General features: G+C 53.8%; 2 protein-coding genes across 6 annotated transcripts in view; one reads left to right on the top strand and one right to left on the bottom strand.

Moving 5' to 3' along the window:
- The window catches only part of Stkld1 (serine/threonine kinase like domain containing 1), a 19,166-nt gene extending 14,472 nt beyond the window's left edge, over positions 1 to 4,694 (top strand). The window contains exons 13-19 of the mRNA XM_076845168.2: positions 714 to 854; positions 1,614 to 1,742; positions 2,224 to 2,352; positions 2,431 to 2,559; positions 3,732 to 3,872; positions 4,111 to 4,190; positions 4,451 to 4,694. Coding sequence (XP_076701283.2) covers positions 714 to 854; positions 1,614 to 1,742; positions 2,224 to 2,352; positions 2,431 to 2,559; positions 3,732 to 3,872; positions 4,111 to 4,190; positions 4,451 to 4,603 — 902 coding nt within the window. The 3' untranslated portion in view covers positions 4,604 to 4,694. The remainder of the gene's footprint in view (positions 1 to 713; positions 855 to 1,613; positions 1,743 to 2,223; positions 2,353 to 2,430; positions 2,560 to 3,731; positions 3,873 to 4,110; positions 4,191 to 4,450) is intronic.
- Positions 1 to 16,023, bottom strand: part of Rexo4 (REX4 homolog, 3'-5' exonuclease) — a 22,361-nt gene extending 6,338 nt beyond the window's left edge. For 2 of the 5 annotated variants that reach the window (XM_076845161.2, XM_076845160.1), the window contains exons 1-7: positions 15,766 to 16,023; positions 13,859 to 14,208; positions 12,482 to 12,619; positions 12,039 to 12,232; positions 10,670 to 10,758; positions 8,542 to 8,616; positions 7,247 to 7,321 (exon numbers count right to left, since the gene is read on the bottom strand). In XM_076845161.2, coding sequence (XP_076701276.2) covers positions 7,247 to 7,321; positions 8,542 to 8,616; positions 10,670 to 10,758; positions 12,039 to 12,232; positions 12,482 to 12,619; positions 13,859 to 14,208; positions 15,766 to 15,969 — 1,125 coding nt within the window. In that variant the 5' untranslated portion in view covers positions 15,970 to 16,023. Of the gene's footprint in view, positions 1 to 4,819; positions 5,911 to 6,312; positions 6,742 to 7,246; positions 7,322 to 8,541; positions 8,617 to 10,669; positions 10,759 to 12,038; positions 12,233 to 12,481; positions 12,620 to 13,858; positions 14,209 to 15,765 lie in introns of those variants that run through there. The other 3 variants (XM_076845162.1, XM_076845163.1, XM_076845164.1) reach the window with 3 other exon arrangements.
- Positions 16,024 to 16,042: the final 19 nt, after the last annotated feature.

Raw genomic sequence — 16,042 nt, 5'->3', positions numbered from 1 at the left:
ACTGTTGTGCCCCTGGGCAAGCACCTGTCCCTCTTGCTGCCTTCCCAGCTATGCAAGAAGGTGCTGGACAGGATGGGGTCTTCTGAGCTGCCCCAGGAGGGTGGGTTGTGCCCCCAGGAGAGGTCTGTAAGAGGGCAGCAGAGGTGGCGGCATGGGTAGCAGGGGACGGCACTGACCTGCTGCCCAAGTAGGAGCAGGGGGAGCTGACTGCTCAGCCTCCCCCCAGCTCTCTGGATCATGAAGAACAGGTTCAACTGACCTCAGTTCTTACAACTGCCTATCTACCTAAACTCTCTGGCTTAAATATTGAGGGTTTCACTCCCATGTGCCATTCATTCAGACTGTGTCCTTTTGTTTGCCTTTGTGGTGCTGGAAGCCAAGCCCTTGCTCATGGTGGCAAGCGTTCTATCCCTGAGCTGAGCCCCAGTCCTGAATTGAGTTGTTTACTCTGCCCCTTCGCCACAGACTCAGCAAGCTCTTGGAAGCCAGCACCAGCCTGAGGTGCCACAGACTGGCAGTGTGAGGGCCTTAGGTTTATGGACACCTGCTCCATGCTGAAGAACAAGGCAGACCTCAGTTTCCTTAATAATAATAATAATAATAAAAAAGCAGAAGTGCTGTCCCCAAGCCAGGCAGGGAGATTATGTGTGCCTTGCTGTCCCCCACATCCTCAGCTGTGGGGTTAACCCAGGTTCCTTCTGTGGCCTGTGCAGTGCTGGTGCAGGATGCAGAAGCCCAGGTGCCATGGGATATCTCCATCATCTGCTCCCTGCTGAGCATCATGCGGAGCCACTCAGACTCGGAGCAACTCATCACCCAGGGCTATAGCCTGCTCACCATAATCTCTAGCCAGGGTGGGTGTGCGGCCCTTCCTGCCTTGCTTCCTGCACACTCTAGGAAGCCGGGCTGCAGAGCACAAGCTGTGGAGGGCCAGCCTGGACACAGGCAGAGGGCCTGCTGCTGAGATAGCACGCCACATGGTTGGCAGAGGCTCTGGTCCCATGCTGGTGGTTTTTCTGTGCTCTGGAGGCCAGGCTCCACTTTCACAGGCAGACTACATGCCAGGTTTGGCCACAGGCCTTGCATGTATGCATTTCACATTCACATGCTCTGTGCCCATGGTCAAGGGGGCAGCAGGCCACCAGGCTGTGCCCCAGTGGACGAGAGGTCCTCACCAGGCTCCCCTGGGACCAGGTACACCCTTTCCTTCCTCCTAGCCCACTCACAGGTGGGCATTGTCCTCCCAGGGGAAGTCAGGGCTCCTGAGAGCCCAAGGACACCCGTCAGGTCCTATGGTGGGGCAGAGCTGAGACCCAGTATGTGCCCACCACTCCAGACCTGATGACCTGTCATCCTTCACTGATCCACTCTGGGAAGTGAGAGGCCCAGGAATAGGCATCACACAATGACCAGGCAGGCTGTGTGCTGGGAAAGGCCATAGCTAACCTAGGAAGGCAGGCTGGGCTCTGGGCTGAAGAGTTACAGCCGTGGGACTCAGCCTAGTCATAGGTGGGAGGTGGTGAGTGGCGGTCCAGGAAATGCACAGCACCTGGGAACCCAGGGCAGCGGTGCTCTGGGAAGGCCTGCTGGAAGGGCCTCCCTCTCTCCCACAGTGCAGGTCTCTGAGGAACTACAGAAGGCGGGGCTGTTTGAGCTCATCCTGGAGCACCTGCACAGATTCTCCAAGGACAGGGACATCTGCTTCAGTGCCTTGGGCCTGCTCTGGTCCCTCCTGGTGGATGGTGAGGCCCTTCTTCCCAGGCTCCCACTGCCTGACTCACAGGAGACTCTGCCTTCTGTCTCTTGAACATGTGAGAGTGACCTTGGCCACTAAAGGGAGACTGGCAAGAAGAGTGGGAGGGGAAGGAGCCCAGTGTGTCCTGTCCAGCGGGCAGTCCCTGGCACCAGAGGTCAGCCAGAGAGTTGGATGCCTTATCCTGATTTTCAATGCAGAATAGGGGCCCCTAGGCCTGCATTGCCCCCTCTCCAAGGCCTCACCTTGGTACTCTAGAGAACAGTGCTCCAAGCCATGGCAAGCTGGGGAAACCTGAGACCCCACTGTCCCCAAGGTGCCAGAGTCCCCTCCAGACTCATCGGCAAGGAGGCCCCCACCCTCCATCTGCCCTGCTTGGTGGGTGGGAGCAGCAGGTGGGGCATGTATACAGTAGGCCCTCATGTACACACCCAATGCCTGGGTGTCCCCCACCCCTGTCTTGGATCCAGCTGTCATTGTGAATAAAGACCCTGTGGTGAAGATCCCAGCCCTGGTCATCCAGGTGCTGGACACCCACCCCACAGATGCAGAAATAGCTGAGGCAGGCTGTGCGGTGTTCTGGCTGCTGTCCTTGTTGGGTGAGGAGCTCAGGCCCTTGAGAGTGAGTGGGGAAGGCAGCCCTGGACACAGGGCAACCAGGTCCCTGTCCTCTGCAGGCTGCATGAGTGAGTGGCAGTTTGAGAAGGTGGTGGAGCTGCTTTTGCAAAGCATCCGGCTGAGCCAGGAAAGAGTCCTGCTGGTGAATAATGCCTACCGAGGGCTGGCCAGCCTCGCCAAGGTGTCAGGTGAGCCCAATGTTAGGGCAGAAATCAGCCCTGGTCAGTAATGTCTACAGCTGCCCACAACCAAAACAGGAGGAACAAAATGACTCAGTCATATCATTGAGGAGGTGCCACCGAGGTTGCACACAACAGGCAGCCACTGCCTTTTGCTTAATGCTGCCTGTTATGTCCCTTCCCTGTCCACCCCCTGTGGGTCCATGCAGGCTCTCAGCATACAGGTCTGTCTCCAATTCCTAAGCACAAACCCTGGCTCTTATTTAGTGCCTTGCGCCAGGCCCCATGCTGAGACTGGCAGTTATCCCTCGCAGAGGGCACTTGGGGTCTGGGGACTGGCCAGTCACCAGAGGTGCATGGTGGGGCTGAGGCCTCTGCTCATGATCTTGACCTCTGTGCTGTGTGGCCTTCCTTAGAGCAGTAACTACACCCTTGGGGAGGACTTCCAGCTCCTCACCTGGCTCTTCTGACCATGCCAGTCTTCTGGGCTGCCCAAGATGATGGGGCCTCCTAGGGGGAGCGGGGGCTGTCTCCTCCTGTCCTGTCCTGGAAACCCCATGCTCAGCAACCTGTGTGGGAAAGGCTCAGTCCCTCTGAGGTCCCATGCCAACTCTAGCAGGGTGGGTGGGCCACCTGGATGGGGAGCAGAGCTGGTCAGACTCCTGTATGCCTCTCAGCTGGGGCCTGGAGGTGGAGTGGCCTTTCTTCCTGGTCAGAGAAATGCCTGGGCCTCAGGTCCCACCAGCAGCCTACCACAGGTTAGCTGTCAACTCCTTCTAGGGACAGCTGGGGAGGTCAAGGCCCTGGGGGAAAAAGGGACATGATCTCAACCAAGGGAGCAGGACCTGAGCCAGGCCGGGTGAGTTGCAGCCCCACCACCTGGCCTGGTGAAACTTGCACCAGCATATGCCTCTGGGCCTGCCTCCCTAGGGAAGGGAGTACACGGGCCAGCAGGAGCAGGGCTTTTGCTGTGGGTGCAAAGCCGCACTGTGGGAAAATGGAGCCAGCAGAGCCCAGAGCTTGGGACGGGGATGGGGCCCAATGCTGAGTTCTCCCAGCAACCCATGAAACCAATATCATCACTACCCATCTCAGGGGAACCTTGGGCAGAGGAACTGGCCCAAGACCAAATGCACAGTGCCAGCACTAGACTGGGAACCCTGTCACTTCCTCTTCCCCAGAGCTGGCAGCCTTCCGGGTGGTGATGCCACAGGATGGTGGCAGTGGCCTCACCCTCCTGCAGGAGACCTATCAGCTGTACAAGGATGACCCTGAGGTGGTGGAGAACCTCTGCATGCTGCTGGCCCACCTTTCCTCCTACAGTGAGGACCCCCTTGCCCTACCTGGGAGCAGGGTCAGGGGGGAGGGAAGGAGCCCCACAGAGATGGCCCCAAACTTTCCACTCACCTGGCACCCCTGCACAGGGTATAGCTACAGCCCAGGACAATGTATGAACTATGGAACCCAGGATGGCACTCTGCCCATGCCTTAAGTGGCCCTGGGACCCTGCCTTGCCCTCTGGCTGGGCTCTGGGTCTCAGTACCCTTTCTGTTCCACCAGAGGAAATCCTGCCAGAGCTGGAGTCCAGTGGCATCAGGGCTCTGGCCAGAGAGATCCAGGGGCGCTTCACCTCCAGCCTGGTGAGTGACAGGAAAGGCTTCAGCAAACTAGGTCAAGCCCCTACACCTGGGGACATGGGCTGGGCAAGTTTACTTGGAGCAGGCTCTGAGTGCTGTGGGCAGACTTCAGTGACACTTCCCTGCCTATTACTCCATCTCTGGGACTGGGCCAGTCAACCCTGGGGGGAGGGGTGACCAGAGGGTTTCACAAATTGGTGGATTTCATCAGTTAATGGCTTCGACCCCAGACCCTCCAAGAGGAACCTGCCTATCCCTTCCAGGAGCTGGTCTCTTATGCAGAGAAAGTGTCCCTGAGTCTGGAGGCTGCACTGCACAGCTCCCAGGAAAGGAAGCTGCTTGAAGCCGCTGTCAGGGAGCAAGCAGCTGCTCCTAAGGTCCCCTTTCTCCCGGAAGGCCGCCCCCACCTGCCCTGAAGCACCTGCCATCCTGTCCTAGGTGTAAGTGGGGAGGAGGACGTTAGGGACCAGTATGCACATCCCGTTATGCCCAGTAACTAATAAAGAGGCCCAAGGCTGGTTCCAGGTATGTCCGAGTCACTGCTGGTGTAGAAGTGGCAGGTCATGGTGGTGCTTGGTGGCACAGTCTGCAGGACTTGAGGTTTCTAGCTGAGGGGAAGGAACTACCCTCCACAAGCTTCATTTGTTTATTGTTACATGGTGCTGGGGCAGGCCTGGCCCACACAGGGGAGGTGACTGCCCACCACTGAGCCAACCCAGCCCCACAAGCTCCATGTGAGGTGAGCATCTGCCTCTGTGCCAGCAATGTCCTCTGTGGGTGCACACTGTCCACACAGCTATCAGATGGCCCGATGAAGCCCTGGGCTTGGTGCACTCCACTCCTGATCAGTTCCCAGAGAGATCCTCAGACCCGAGCCTGGCCTGAAGACCGCAGGCTGCCCATAGGTGCTCACAGACTGGCCAGCTTGGCTGCCCAAGGTTGGCAGGGAGCTTCAGGAATAGAAAAGTGTGTCCCGAGTCTCACATGACTGGCTGTGGGGAGAAGCCTCTGCTGGTCTGCTGGATGCTGGTCACCTGAGGTAAACAGGTGAGAAATAGGACCCCACCTCCAGGAAGCCCTTCTCCATGTCCAACGGCCTCAGGCAAGTCCTGGTGGGGCAGCTGCTGTGCTACTCAGCTGCAATCAGCAGCCACCTGCAGACAGGGTTTGAACTGGGGCTAACAAAGCCTATATCCATCACCCACAACGATGGAGAGGCAGTGGCCTCCTCAGAGGAAGCAGCTGAGCACCCAGGGCAGTCAGGTCTTCAGGGGCAGTCCAGACATCCCATTCCTCCTCTGGAGGTCAGCAGACAGTGGAGCCACTAGGCAACCCCAACCCGCTACCACTTCCTGGCTGTGCCTAGGACACACCCCTGACTTCTTGCCCTCGCACACCCCTGCTCATCCTGCCCTAAACACCCAGATGCAGTAGAAGAGCAGAGGCCAGAGGGAGAAGGAAGCCCCATGGTTCTGGCTTTGAACACAATTCACCCCTGTCCCACTTTGGAGCGACTCCACTGGTCCCATGATCTGGTCCCCACTGCCACTGGACAGAGGTGCTTGACAGGATGGAGGGTGGAGCGGCGGCAACAGGCAGCAGGCTAGGAGTTCTCATTGCAGCTGTCTGGGGCAGAGGCTGGGGGGTGCCTGTCTCCTGCAGTGTTCTCCCACTCCCTCTTCACCATGATGTACAGCCTCATTGCTGCCTGGGCATCCTGGATCTGGAAGGAGCACTCATGCCAGTGGTGACTGAGTGACACACAGAGCCACCCACCATCAGTGAACCCCTCACAACAATGGAGAGGCAGTGGCCTCCTCAGAGGAAGGAGCTGAGCACCCAGGCCAGTCAGGTCTTCAGGGGCAGCCCAGATGTCCCATCCTTCCTCTGGAGGTCAGACAGTGGAACCACCAGGCACCCCCAACCTACCACCCCCTCCTGGCTGTGCCTAGGACACACCCCTGACTTCCTGCCCTTGCACACCCCTGCTCATCCTGAGCCCTTCAGGCCAGCCACTGTGCTGGGAATGTGCAGCCGAGTGAAGCACACACTTTTCAGGAGACCTCTGTAAGATGGGGAAGAAGACGTGGAGTGGTCACCCACCCACCCCCCACCCTGCAGTTCTGTGACCTATCTACAGAAAGAAAGGAAACTCAGAGGGATGAAGGGGTGAGCACTGCCCTTTAAGGTTCAGCAGACATCAGGGATACAGAGTAACAAACAGTGGGCTGGGGTCTCTGCCCTGCGGCACAAGGGCCCAGAGAGCTGCACGCCACACTACAGGCAAGAGACCATCCTGGTCAGGAGGGCAGGGGGCCTGGGCCACTGACTATGGTTCATATGTACCTTGCCCCCAAGGTCCTCCATGAGGCAGCATGCAGGTAGCAGACCCGTGAGAGTGGGCCAGTGGGGCCACTGGGGAGAGCCCTTGGGAGGCCTGAAGCAGTTCTTGGGCCTCAGTTAACTGTTGTCATAAAAAGATCCCCTCCAGGGCTGGGACTGTAGCTCAATGGGAAAGCACTTGCCTTGCATGTATGAGACACTGGGTTCAATCCTCAGCACCACATAAAAATAAAGATACTCTATGTTCATCTACAGCTAAAAATAAATAAATAAATAAAAGACACCCCCATCCCCCTTTCCTGTACTGGATGTGACTCTCCCATAGGCTCCTGCCATTGCACTACATCTGCCATGAGATGAGGCCTTTGCCAGAGCTGATGACAGTGCCATGACCTTGAGCTCTAGAACCATGAGTTATTAACTCCTTTTCTTTATAAAATACCCAGCTTTGGGAATTCCATCTCAATAACAGAAAATGGATTAACACCACCTTTGATTAGATTGCTGAACTTTTTTCAAGTGTTTACATTCAGCATTTTTTGAGTGTTAACACATCATAAGCATGCTTTGCTGTTTCATTTGTTTTAAATTAACAGCCTTCTAACGAAGCTGTCCAGGCTCCATCTCTCCTGTGTCTGCTGTCAGGTGACACGTGCTTGAGTTTCAAGATCAGGGACAGCTCCCAAACCCAAGGACTGTCACCTAGGGACACTTACCGAACAGTGCTCTGCCTGCTGGACCCTGATGCCCAGGATTTTCTCAGAAAGTAGTTTCAGAGATGGCCTTCCACTCTGCAAAGGGAAAGGAGAGAGCACAGTGTGCAGGGTGGCTGCCTCTGTTCAGGAGGAGGCCTCCCCAGTAGGGAGGAGATGGCTTCCGAGTTCACCCAAATAGTCTCGAGTCCACTGGGAGTGCCAGAGGCATTGAGGGCAGCAGCCACCAGCCAGGACAGGCTGGTGACCCCCACCCCCCACCACACACAAGGCAATCTTAAAGGCAGTGCCAGGCTGGGGTGTGGCTCAGTGGCAGAGCACTTTCCTAGCATGTGAAGGTTCCATGGCTCCATCCCCAGCACTGGGGGAAGAAAGGGGCCAACATCTCTGTTTCCATCCTCGGACCCTGCTGCTTCCCAGGAGCACCATCTCTCCCTTGGCACCCTATAGGACAGTGAGCACCTACCCGGGGGCCTGCCTTGGGACGAGTATGTGGAGGACTCGCCCCCTCACACTTTTGTTTTCAAGGTTGCAATGAACAGATTCTACCTTTTCTTTGAGTGCTGGGGAAGGAACACAGGGCCTTGTACCTTAGGCATGCTCCACCCTGACCACGTCCCCAGCCCCAGCTTGTTCTTTTTTTTGGAGGGTGGTATAGTGGATTGAACCCAGGTGTGCTTAGTCACTGAAGTATACCCACAGCCCTTTTAATTTTTTATTTAGAGACAGGGTCTCACTAAGTTAGTTAGGGCCTCACTAAGTTGCTGAGGCTGACCTTGAACTTACTATTTTCCTGCCTCAGCCTCCTGAGCTGCTGGGATTACAGACATGTACCTCCATGCCCGGCCCTACTTTTTTTTTTTTTTTTTTTTTGTAGTTGTAGATGGACAGAATGCCTTTATTTTGTTTATTTTTATGTGGTGCTGAGGATTGAACCAGTGCTTCACGCATGCTAGGCAAGCACTCTGCTGCTGAGCTACAGCCCCAGCCCCCTACTTGTTCTTTTTAAGAATCTTTTCAAAGGTTAAAAGTAAAAACAAACCTTAAATCTGTGAAATCATAAGTCTTAAAGGCTAGTTTTATTTTCCTTAATTCAATTTGTAAATGTTTACCTGTGAATCACCTAAAATCATTAGAGGTATGTACATCTCACTTTGGGGAATATACAATAAAGATATTGTACATAAACAGAAAGGAAAAAAAAAGTAAAAACAAAACAAAAAACATTTTAACCAGTAAGTCAGCTACCAGGGAGCAGAGTGAAAACATCTGACAGAAGCCACACTCATTTTAAGTACCTTTACTTGACTCTTGAAAGGTTTGTATTTCTGGGTGTCCCGGATTTTCTTTTTTGGATGATCAAGAAACAGCACCTAGAAGAAAACAGTGACAAGCAGTTTCAAGGTGTAGTAATGGAACCTCTTTTTCCCACCACCTTAACAAAAATCCTGAAATCAAGGAAGCAGAGGAAAGAGAGTCATTAGGAAACAGCATTTGAGCTGGTTCTACATACTAGGAAACTAAAAAGATTTCAATAGCTCATCCTGTGACTTCAGCCCAATTCCCCGAATCAGTGGCCCTCCCATCACCTGTGGCAGTCTCTGAAGGTGATTCCACACACAAGTGGGAAAATGACTTTTTTTTTTGATGCTGGGGATGTTCAAGTACTCAACCACTGAGCTACATCACCAGCCCTTTTATTTATCTATTTATTTGCTTCTTCATCTTTTTAAAATTTATTATTTTTAGTTGTATATGGACACAATATCTTTGTTTTTACATGGTGCTGAGGATGGAACCAAGGGCCTCACATGTGCGAAGCAAGTGCTCTACCACTGAGCTATAACTCCAGCCCTATTTATTTTTTCATGGGAAAAGGCTTCATTAAGTTGCTGGGGCTGGCCTCCAACTTGCAATCCTCCTGCTTCAGCCTCCCAAGTCACTGGGATTACAGGGTGCACCACTGCACCCAGGTCTTTGGTTAGCTCCCAACAATTGAACATTTATTTTATTTATTTTTTTACCATTTTGGTGCTGGGGATTGAACCCAGTCCTTGTATTGCTAAGCATGTGGTCTACCACTAATCTCTCTCTGAGCCCCAAACATTTAAGAGGAATCTTTAAACCACCACCAAGGTTCCTGAAAAGCCTGAGGCTGCTAGATATCCATGGAACATTGATCAGCTACAGCAACACACCCAGGAAGGATAATGTCCATTCTGTCTGCCCACAGGGTTCTAATCTGCAGGACCCTAAGGAACAGAGGCCGAGGCCACATGCCCTAAGGAACCACCTACTCCCACCAAGTTGGCCCCACACTGGCCGCCTGGGAAGGAGGTGAATCCAGCTGGAATGACCGCCAGAGGAAGCCCTAGTCCCTTTCCCGCCTACAGGGCAGCTGAAGAGGCAGCAGAAAGGGGCAGGGCACCTGGGTCTGCAACAGGTGCCACACCTGGAAATGTTCTCAAGCTCACTGAAGCTCAGCAGCACAAGCCTCCACTGTTCTGTAAAGGGTTAATCGAGACCCCCCCCCCCCCCCGCTCCCCTCACAGAGTGTAGGGATGGCACAGGAGGCTGCTGCCTGGACCTCAGAACACTACACTGGAAGCCTGTGCTGGTGGCCATGGCAAGAGTCCACAGGCATCTCTCCTCCTGGCAGCCCAGGCCCTTGCTTTCCCTTGGCTTCCGTTTTCTTTTTGGTACTGGGGATTGAATCCAGGGGCGCTTAACCACAAAGCTGTATCCCCAACCCTTTTTATCTTTTGAGATAGGGTCTCGCTAAGTTGTTGAGGCTGGTTTTGAACTTGTGATCCTCCTGCCTGCTTCTCAAGCCCCTGGGAACATAGGCATGTGCCACTGTACCCAGCTCCCTCTGCTTCCTTTGAATCATTCAAGCATTTGCTCACCAACTGAAAGTGACCCATGCCCTATGCCCAGCTGGGTTTTTCCCAGGATGCTGGGGAAAACACAAGGCCAGGCTCCTAGTATCAGAGATGCTCAGTACCCACCACAAAGTCAGATGAGGGCCAAGGGTGTCTGCTGCATAAACAAGTTTCTGTGCAAGGGACCCTGGTCACAGGTGGACAACCAGTCATCAGGCCTTCCCCCTGCTCAGTCAGGTATCCCACGAAAGGTACCCTGTGTGTCCTGTGGCCAGAGCCCCTTCTTTTCCTTAGGGCAGGATATCAGCCCCTCAGGCATTGGAGTCCCACTGTAGCTTGTGGTACTCAAAACAAGTGCCACACACCTCCTGACATCCTGAGAAGCAAATAAGCAGCATCCAAGTATTCCCAATATGGGGTCATGGGACAAATTCAAAAATAACAAGTCCCATAACAATACTTCTAGAGACAGACATGAGAAGGTAAGTGCTGCACACACGAGAGAGAGTGGGCCCTATGTCCCCAGGAAGTCAGAACCCAGCACCTTTAAATCATTGTGAAGTGCGTGCCCCACCAGGATTCTGCCCTTGAGCATTTCTGCCACTTCCCTCTGCACAACCTCAAGCTCTTCTCCTGAAAATCAAAACAGATAAGTGAGTTTTGGCAACATAAACCACTGCCAGGGGTGCTCCATGCTACCCCCGACCAGACCAAAGCTAACAGGCCAAGTCCCCAGTGCCATGCAACTGGAAGCCTCAGAGGTTCTGGTGGGCCTGAAGAGGTTCTGGTGGCCCATGAAGGATCCACGGGCATAGTTGTCTTGGGCTCCCTCCCACTACCTGCTCCCATCTCGGCCCACAGGAGAGTTCATAAGCACCAAGACTCTCAGAGGCATCTGACAGTGCAGTCAGCTTCCTGCAGTAACCAATTGTCAGGCTCAAGTGCTGAGGTTTTCCAGGTAGAAATAAAAGGAAGACTGTACCATGGACAGCAGAAGCTTTGCTGCCCTAGATCCTGGGCTCAGGAGGCAGCTCCATCTGCTCCCTCGTCACAGGCACCCTTCAAGGACCACCTCACCCCCACTCCACCCAGGAGAGCCCTCTCCCACCCTTATCCCCAATCCCACCAGAAGTCTCACAGAACCATGCTTGCACCATCTGCCTGCCCAGACCCGGCCAGAGCTGATCAGACCAGCTTCCCTCCAGGAACTGAAATCAGGAGATGCTGGTCAGTCTAGGGTTCTGAGTAGTGGCAGGGCCATCTTGATGGCCATATGCCTAGGAGAAGCAGACAGGCAGTGTGCAGAAAGGCCACATGGCCCAGGACCCTGATGATGACCACCAGGTTTCTTCAGGTAGCAAGTATCAGAGCCTCCCAGGTGATGCCCGCTATCACATCACATGCAGACTTGGCCTCTGCTATATCCAGGGTTGGAGTGCTTCTGGTCACCTTACAGTCATCTCCCCTCTGCTCACCACCAGCTGACAATCCTTCCTATTTCTACCCCATTCTGAATGTCACCCATAGGAAGCCTATTAGAATAGAGGCTAGATCAGGCTTCTGATTGCCTTCTCAGGGCTTCCCAAAGGGACCCTGTGATCTGTCCCCGAGATCCTATCCCCAAAGCTCCCAATGGCCTCTTTTCCTGATCCCCAACACACTATCTCAGTCCCCACTGCACACAGCACAAAGCAATTCTAGAACCACCCTGTTTTTTAATAGGTGGGGGGGACACCAAAGCAAAGGAAGAAAGGGCAGGGAAGCCACGGGAACACACTGTTCCTCCTGGAAGGCAACCACCCCCGGGGCATAGCACACAGGATGCCGAGTGCCCCGAACAAACTAGGGCAGCAGGGGCAGGGAAGAGAACATAGGTGCTGCTCCCCAGAGCTCCTGCACTGTGAGTGCCATACCCTGCTTGAGCTTCTCGGGCCGAATCCCACTGACCGCTGTCCTGTAGTCTGTCACGGGCTCGGTGGGCTTCACGTACTTGTCATAAACGCACTTCCCATACTGGTTCACGAGGGACACGCGGGCCACGATGCTCTCCTCCCCCTTGGGGCCCACGCCCACCATCTCACAATCCAGGGCCAAGGCTCTTGTCAGGCTGAGGGAACCAGAGGCTCAAGTGTAACAGGCCCTGCAGCCCAGGATGCAGGCCAGACCCTGAGGGAGCCTGGGTGAGGCCTTGCATCAATGCTGCGCACCCCGTGACATGCTGTGCCACACCAGTTCTCAGCAGGGTCCTGGGTGGTGCTTGCTCCATTCAACCGGAGGAAGGGACCCTCTGCCCTGAAGAGCTTACACCCCAGAAGTCTGGAAATCCCCAGCTGCCCCAGCCCTCAGCCACGCATACCCGTGGAAGGCCTGCTCCTTCACCAGGGTGGTGCTGCTCTCCCTCTGGCCCAGCTGCCTCCTTGCTATCCTGGCTGCCTCTGGGCCTATAGCAGCTTCGATATCTGCTGGATCAACATCATCAAACCAGATGTCTTCCCTAAAAGACAAAGACAAAAGCAGCTGACCACCAGAAAGGTCTGGCTGTTGGGGAGAGACTTGGGGTGCAGGTGGGCTCAAGTATGGTGGAGACTGTTCCTCCTACAAACACTGGCCTGGCTGTGCCTACTATTTGAATCATCGTGACCTTTCCTTCCAACTCCTTTCTTTTATCTTTATTTTATTTACTTATATGTGGTGCTGAGGATTGAACTCAGGGCCTCATACATGCTAGGCAAGCGCTCTACCACTGAGCCACAACTCCAGCCCCATCTTTCTTTTAATTAGCAAATATGCTCACTACTCAAGATTCATGAAGCAGAAAAACCCAAAGAACATCAAACAGAAACAGATAGTTCCTTGTCAGCAGGACGATGGCTGCCGTTTTCTAATTACACAAGTAACAGGCTCACCATCCAGTGACCAGGATACATAGATGGGCACCAGGGCAGAGTACACACAGAACCCCACCATGGTCTGCTCGTGTGCCTGCCTGCTGCACTCCAGTCCTCAGGCTCTGCTTTGATGCCATCCCTTAGAAAGGCTCCTCCTGACTCCACTGGATGCCCTTCCCTCTTGTTGTGTGCCTGTCCCCTTCTCCCTCACTTGGTCCACCCTGAGCATACTCCAGTTACTAAACGGCTTGTGTCCCTTGCTTACTATCAAACTCCAGAGGGAAGGACCTTGATGACAGCTCCACTGCAGGCAGCCTGCCTGGCACAGCACAGGAGGTGCCCACACGCCGCTTCCCTCTGACCTTCAGCACCCAGGCAACACCAAATCAGCCTCTGGCTCACAAGCACGTCCCCTCCAGGTGATCACCGCAGTGCTTACTGAGTGGTCACCAGCAATGAGCCAAACATGCTGTACCTAGGTCTCCTTGGACTCCACAGATGGCCACACAGAGGCAAGGGGATGCCAGGAGTCCATCCACACTGTCCTACTGGTGAGAAGCGGAAATAGGCCTAGCATACAGGTCTGCCTGGCTCCATGCTTGCTAACGCTACAGGGCTTTGTTGGTGCTCACTAAGCACAGAGCTCTGTGCTAGACTCTGGAGACATGGTGGTGACCCTGAAACAAGCATCAGGCTATGGTGTTGGAGGCACCTGGCCAGTGGCCTCTGTCCCTAGGGAGACAGGCCTCAGCACCTCTGTCCTCAGTGGTGAGGACGGGGCCAGGCGTGGTTGCAGAAAGGGGGCAGAAGGCCTGCACCACCACAGCACAGCCGCCAGTACTTACTCAGTGGGCAGGGCTGGAGCTGAGGCCACGGCTGCTTCCTTAGCTTTCCGCTTCTTATGCTTGATGTTCCCTTGTTTCAAAGAAACGTCACCATTTGTCCTTTTCTTGGCTCCTTTCTTATGCTCTGCTCCCTTGGCCTCTGTGGGAGGTACTGGCACGATCCTTTCCCTCCTAGATCCAGAGGGAACAGAGCCCCCTGTGGCCTCCTGGTCTTTTTTTGTTGGCATCTCCTCTCCCTTGACTTTAGCTGAGGTCTCTTTTCTGTTCTGTTGGTTAAGGTGAGGCTGCTTTTTTGTATTCGTCTGAGAGACAATAGGTTTTTCTGAGGTTTGTGATGTTTGCTTCAGCAGCTAATAGGACCCAAAATAAAATACAAGCCACATTTTAATTTGGAATGACATACACCATTTTGAAAAACATGTATGCACATATGTACAAATGCACGTCCGTCACATCTACACATATTGTGGTCAGCACCACTGATCTGGCTCTGAATAGTTTGGAAAATCCTTTTTCCATTCTTACCTAAGTCACTAGTGGAGAGATGCCGTTTTTTGCTTCTCTCATATAATGCATAATTTTACACCCACTTTTCTAGTCCTACAAAACTTCAAGCTAACATTCTATACTTTAAAAACCTGTTGAGCAACTAAACTTCATAGAGCACTTCACTGAGTGCCTGGGAAGAGGAGACAGGCAGCTTTTTTCACTTGAATAAATTTGGAATTGATTTTAAGGTTAATTCCCTTGTGACTCAAATCAACATTTCCCTCACACCATCTCTGGGCTTGCTACTGTTCAGGGCCTCAGGAAGACAGAGGGCCATGTTCAATGGAAAGAAAAGCTGCTATCAAATGGGTGGCAGGAGGTGCTCCAAGGTCTTGGAGCCCAATTTCCTCTTTGTGCTCAAATCCCTTCTGGGCTGTTGTCCTCAGTTAAGACATGTGGCAGCCAGTTGAGAGCGGATGAGGTAGGTTTCTACTTTATTATTTCTATAACAGACCAAACGATTTACTTCCTTGCAGAAATCTCAGAAAACCAGTTTTCCCTGTAGTGAACAACCCTTCTATGCATTTGATTACTTTCCTGTAAGAAAGAGAACAAACCTGTACTTAGGAAATCATACAGAACCCTGGAGTTGCCCATGGGCCTGTAACAGGTTCTTAGTGTCAAAAGAGAAAAATGATTTGGAACATCCACATTAAGATACAAAGCAGAGTGTCGGGGTTCAAGTGTCGGGGTTCTTTATCCTCTCCCTCTTGTTCACCAAGGTTCCATGAAATACAAGCCAGAAAACTGTCTGAACGTTGGTCACAGTGAAGAGCACAAACTCAAGTAAGAATGTTGTAAATCTGGCTCTCAGCTCTGCCATTTACTAGCTGTGTGACCTCAGGCCAGGTCCCTTAAGCTCTGTGTGCCTCAATTTCCCTAATGAGCGAAACAGGGACAATAACAGCAGCTAGCTCTAAGTGACTAAGGACTTGAAAGCGGAGCACAGGGCAACCTCTACAATCCTTCCGGGTCGGCCTGCTGGGTGAGGCCCTGTGCCCAGCAGCAATCCTGGGTCGTTTACTGCAGTTGTAAGGAGACAAGCCTCTCGGGTGTTAGCGGGGTAGGTAGGAACACAGCCCAGATCCTGTGGCAGGTGTCAGTACGTCTCAGGAGCTTAACAGCCGCGGCAGCTGTCATTGACGACCAGCTCCTTCAAAGCCCGAGTTGCGGAATCCTCTATACCTCGTGTCTGCCACCGGCACCGGCTAGCCACAGGGTCGCTCGGTCCCCCCGATGGCCTCTCCTGCCAACGGCTCTCTCTGTAAGGATGCTTTTTGCGGCCACTCCGTTCTGCGCTCTGCGATGCCCCAACCAAAAGCCTTGGGGTGCCTGCGTTTGCCCCCGCCCCGTCTCACCTCCCTCAGCGCCTTCCAGTTTTGAGAAAAGTCTTCGGGGGCCTTGGGAGGCCGCCCCACGGCCATTCTGGGGACGCTTCCCGGAGTGCTGCTTCCTTCTCGCGCTTTGTATTTCCAGAACCTCTTCTTGCTTCTCTTCCGTGTGAGCTTCCCGACAGCCCGCGGCTGAGCGGCGCGCTCAGAGGCCGGCGCCTTTGCCTTCATCCCAGTGCGTCCCGCGCGCCGCAGCTGCAGCAGCGAGCTCCAGGCCACGGGGTGCGGGCCCCGCCCCGGAAGA

This window comes from Callospermophilus lateralis, chromosome 2 (genome assembly GCF_048772815.1).
Source record: "Callospermophilus lateralis isolate mCalLat2 chromosome 2, mCalLat2.hap1, whole genome shotgun sequence".
Taxonomy (NCBI): Eukaryota; Metazoa; Chordata; class Mammalia; order Rodentia; family Sciuridae; genus Callospermophilus; species Callospermophilus lateralis.
The sequence above is the reverse complement of the archived record's forward strand: the minus strand, read 5'-3'. Positions and strand labels throughout refer to the sequence as shown.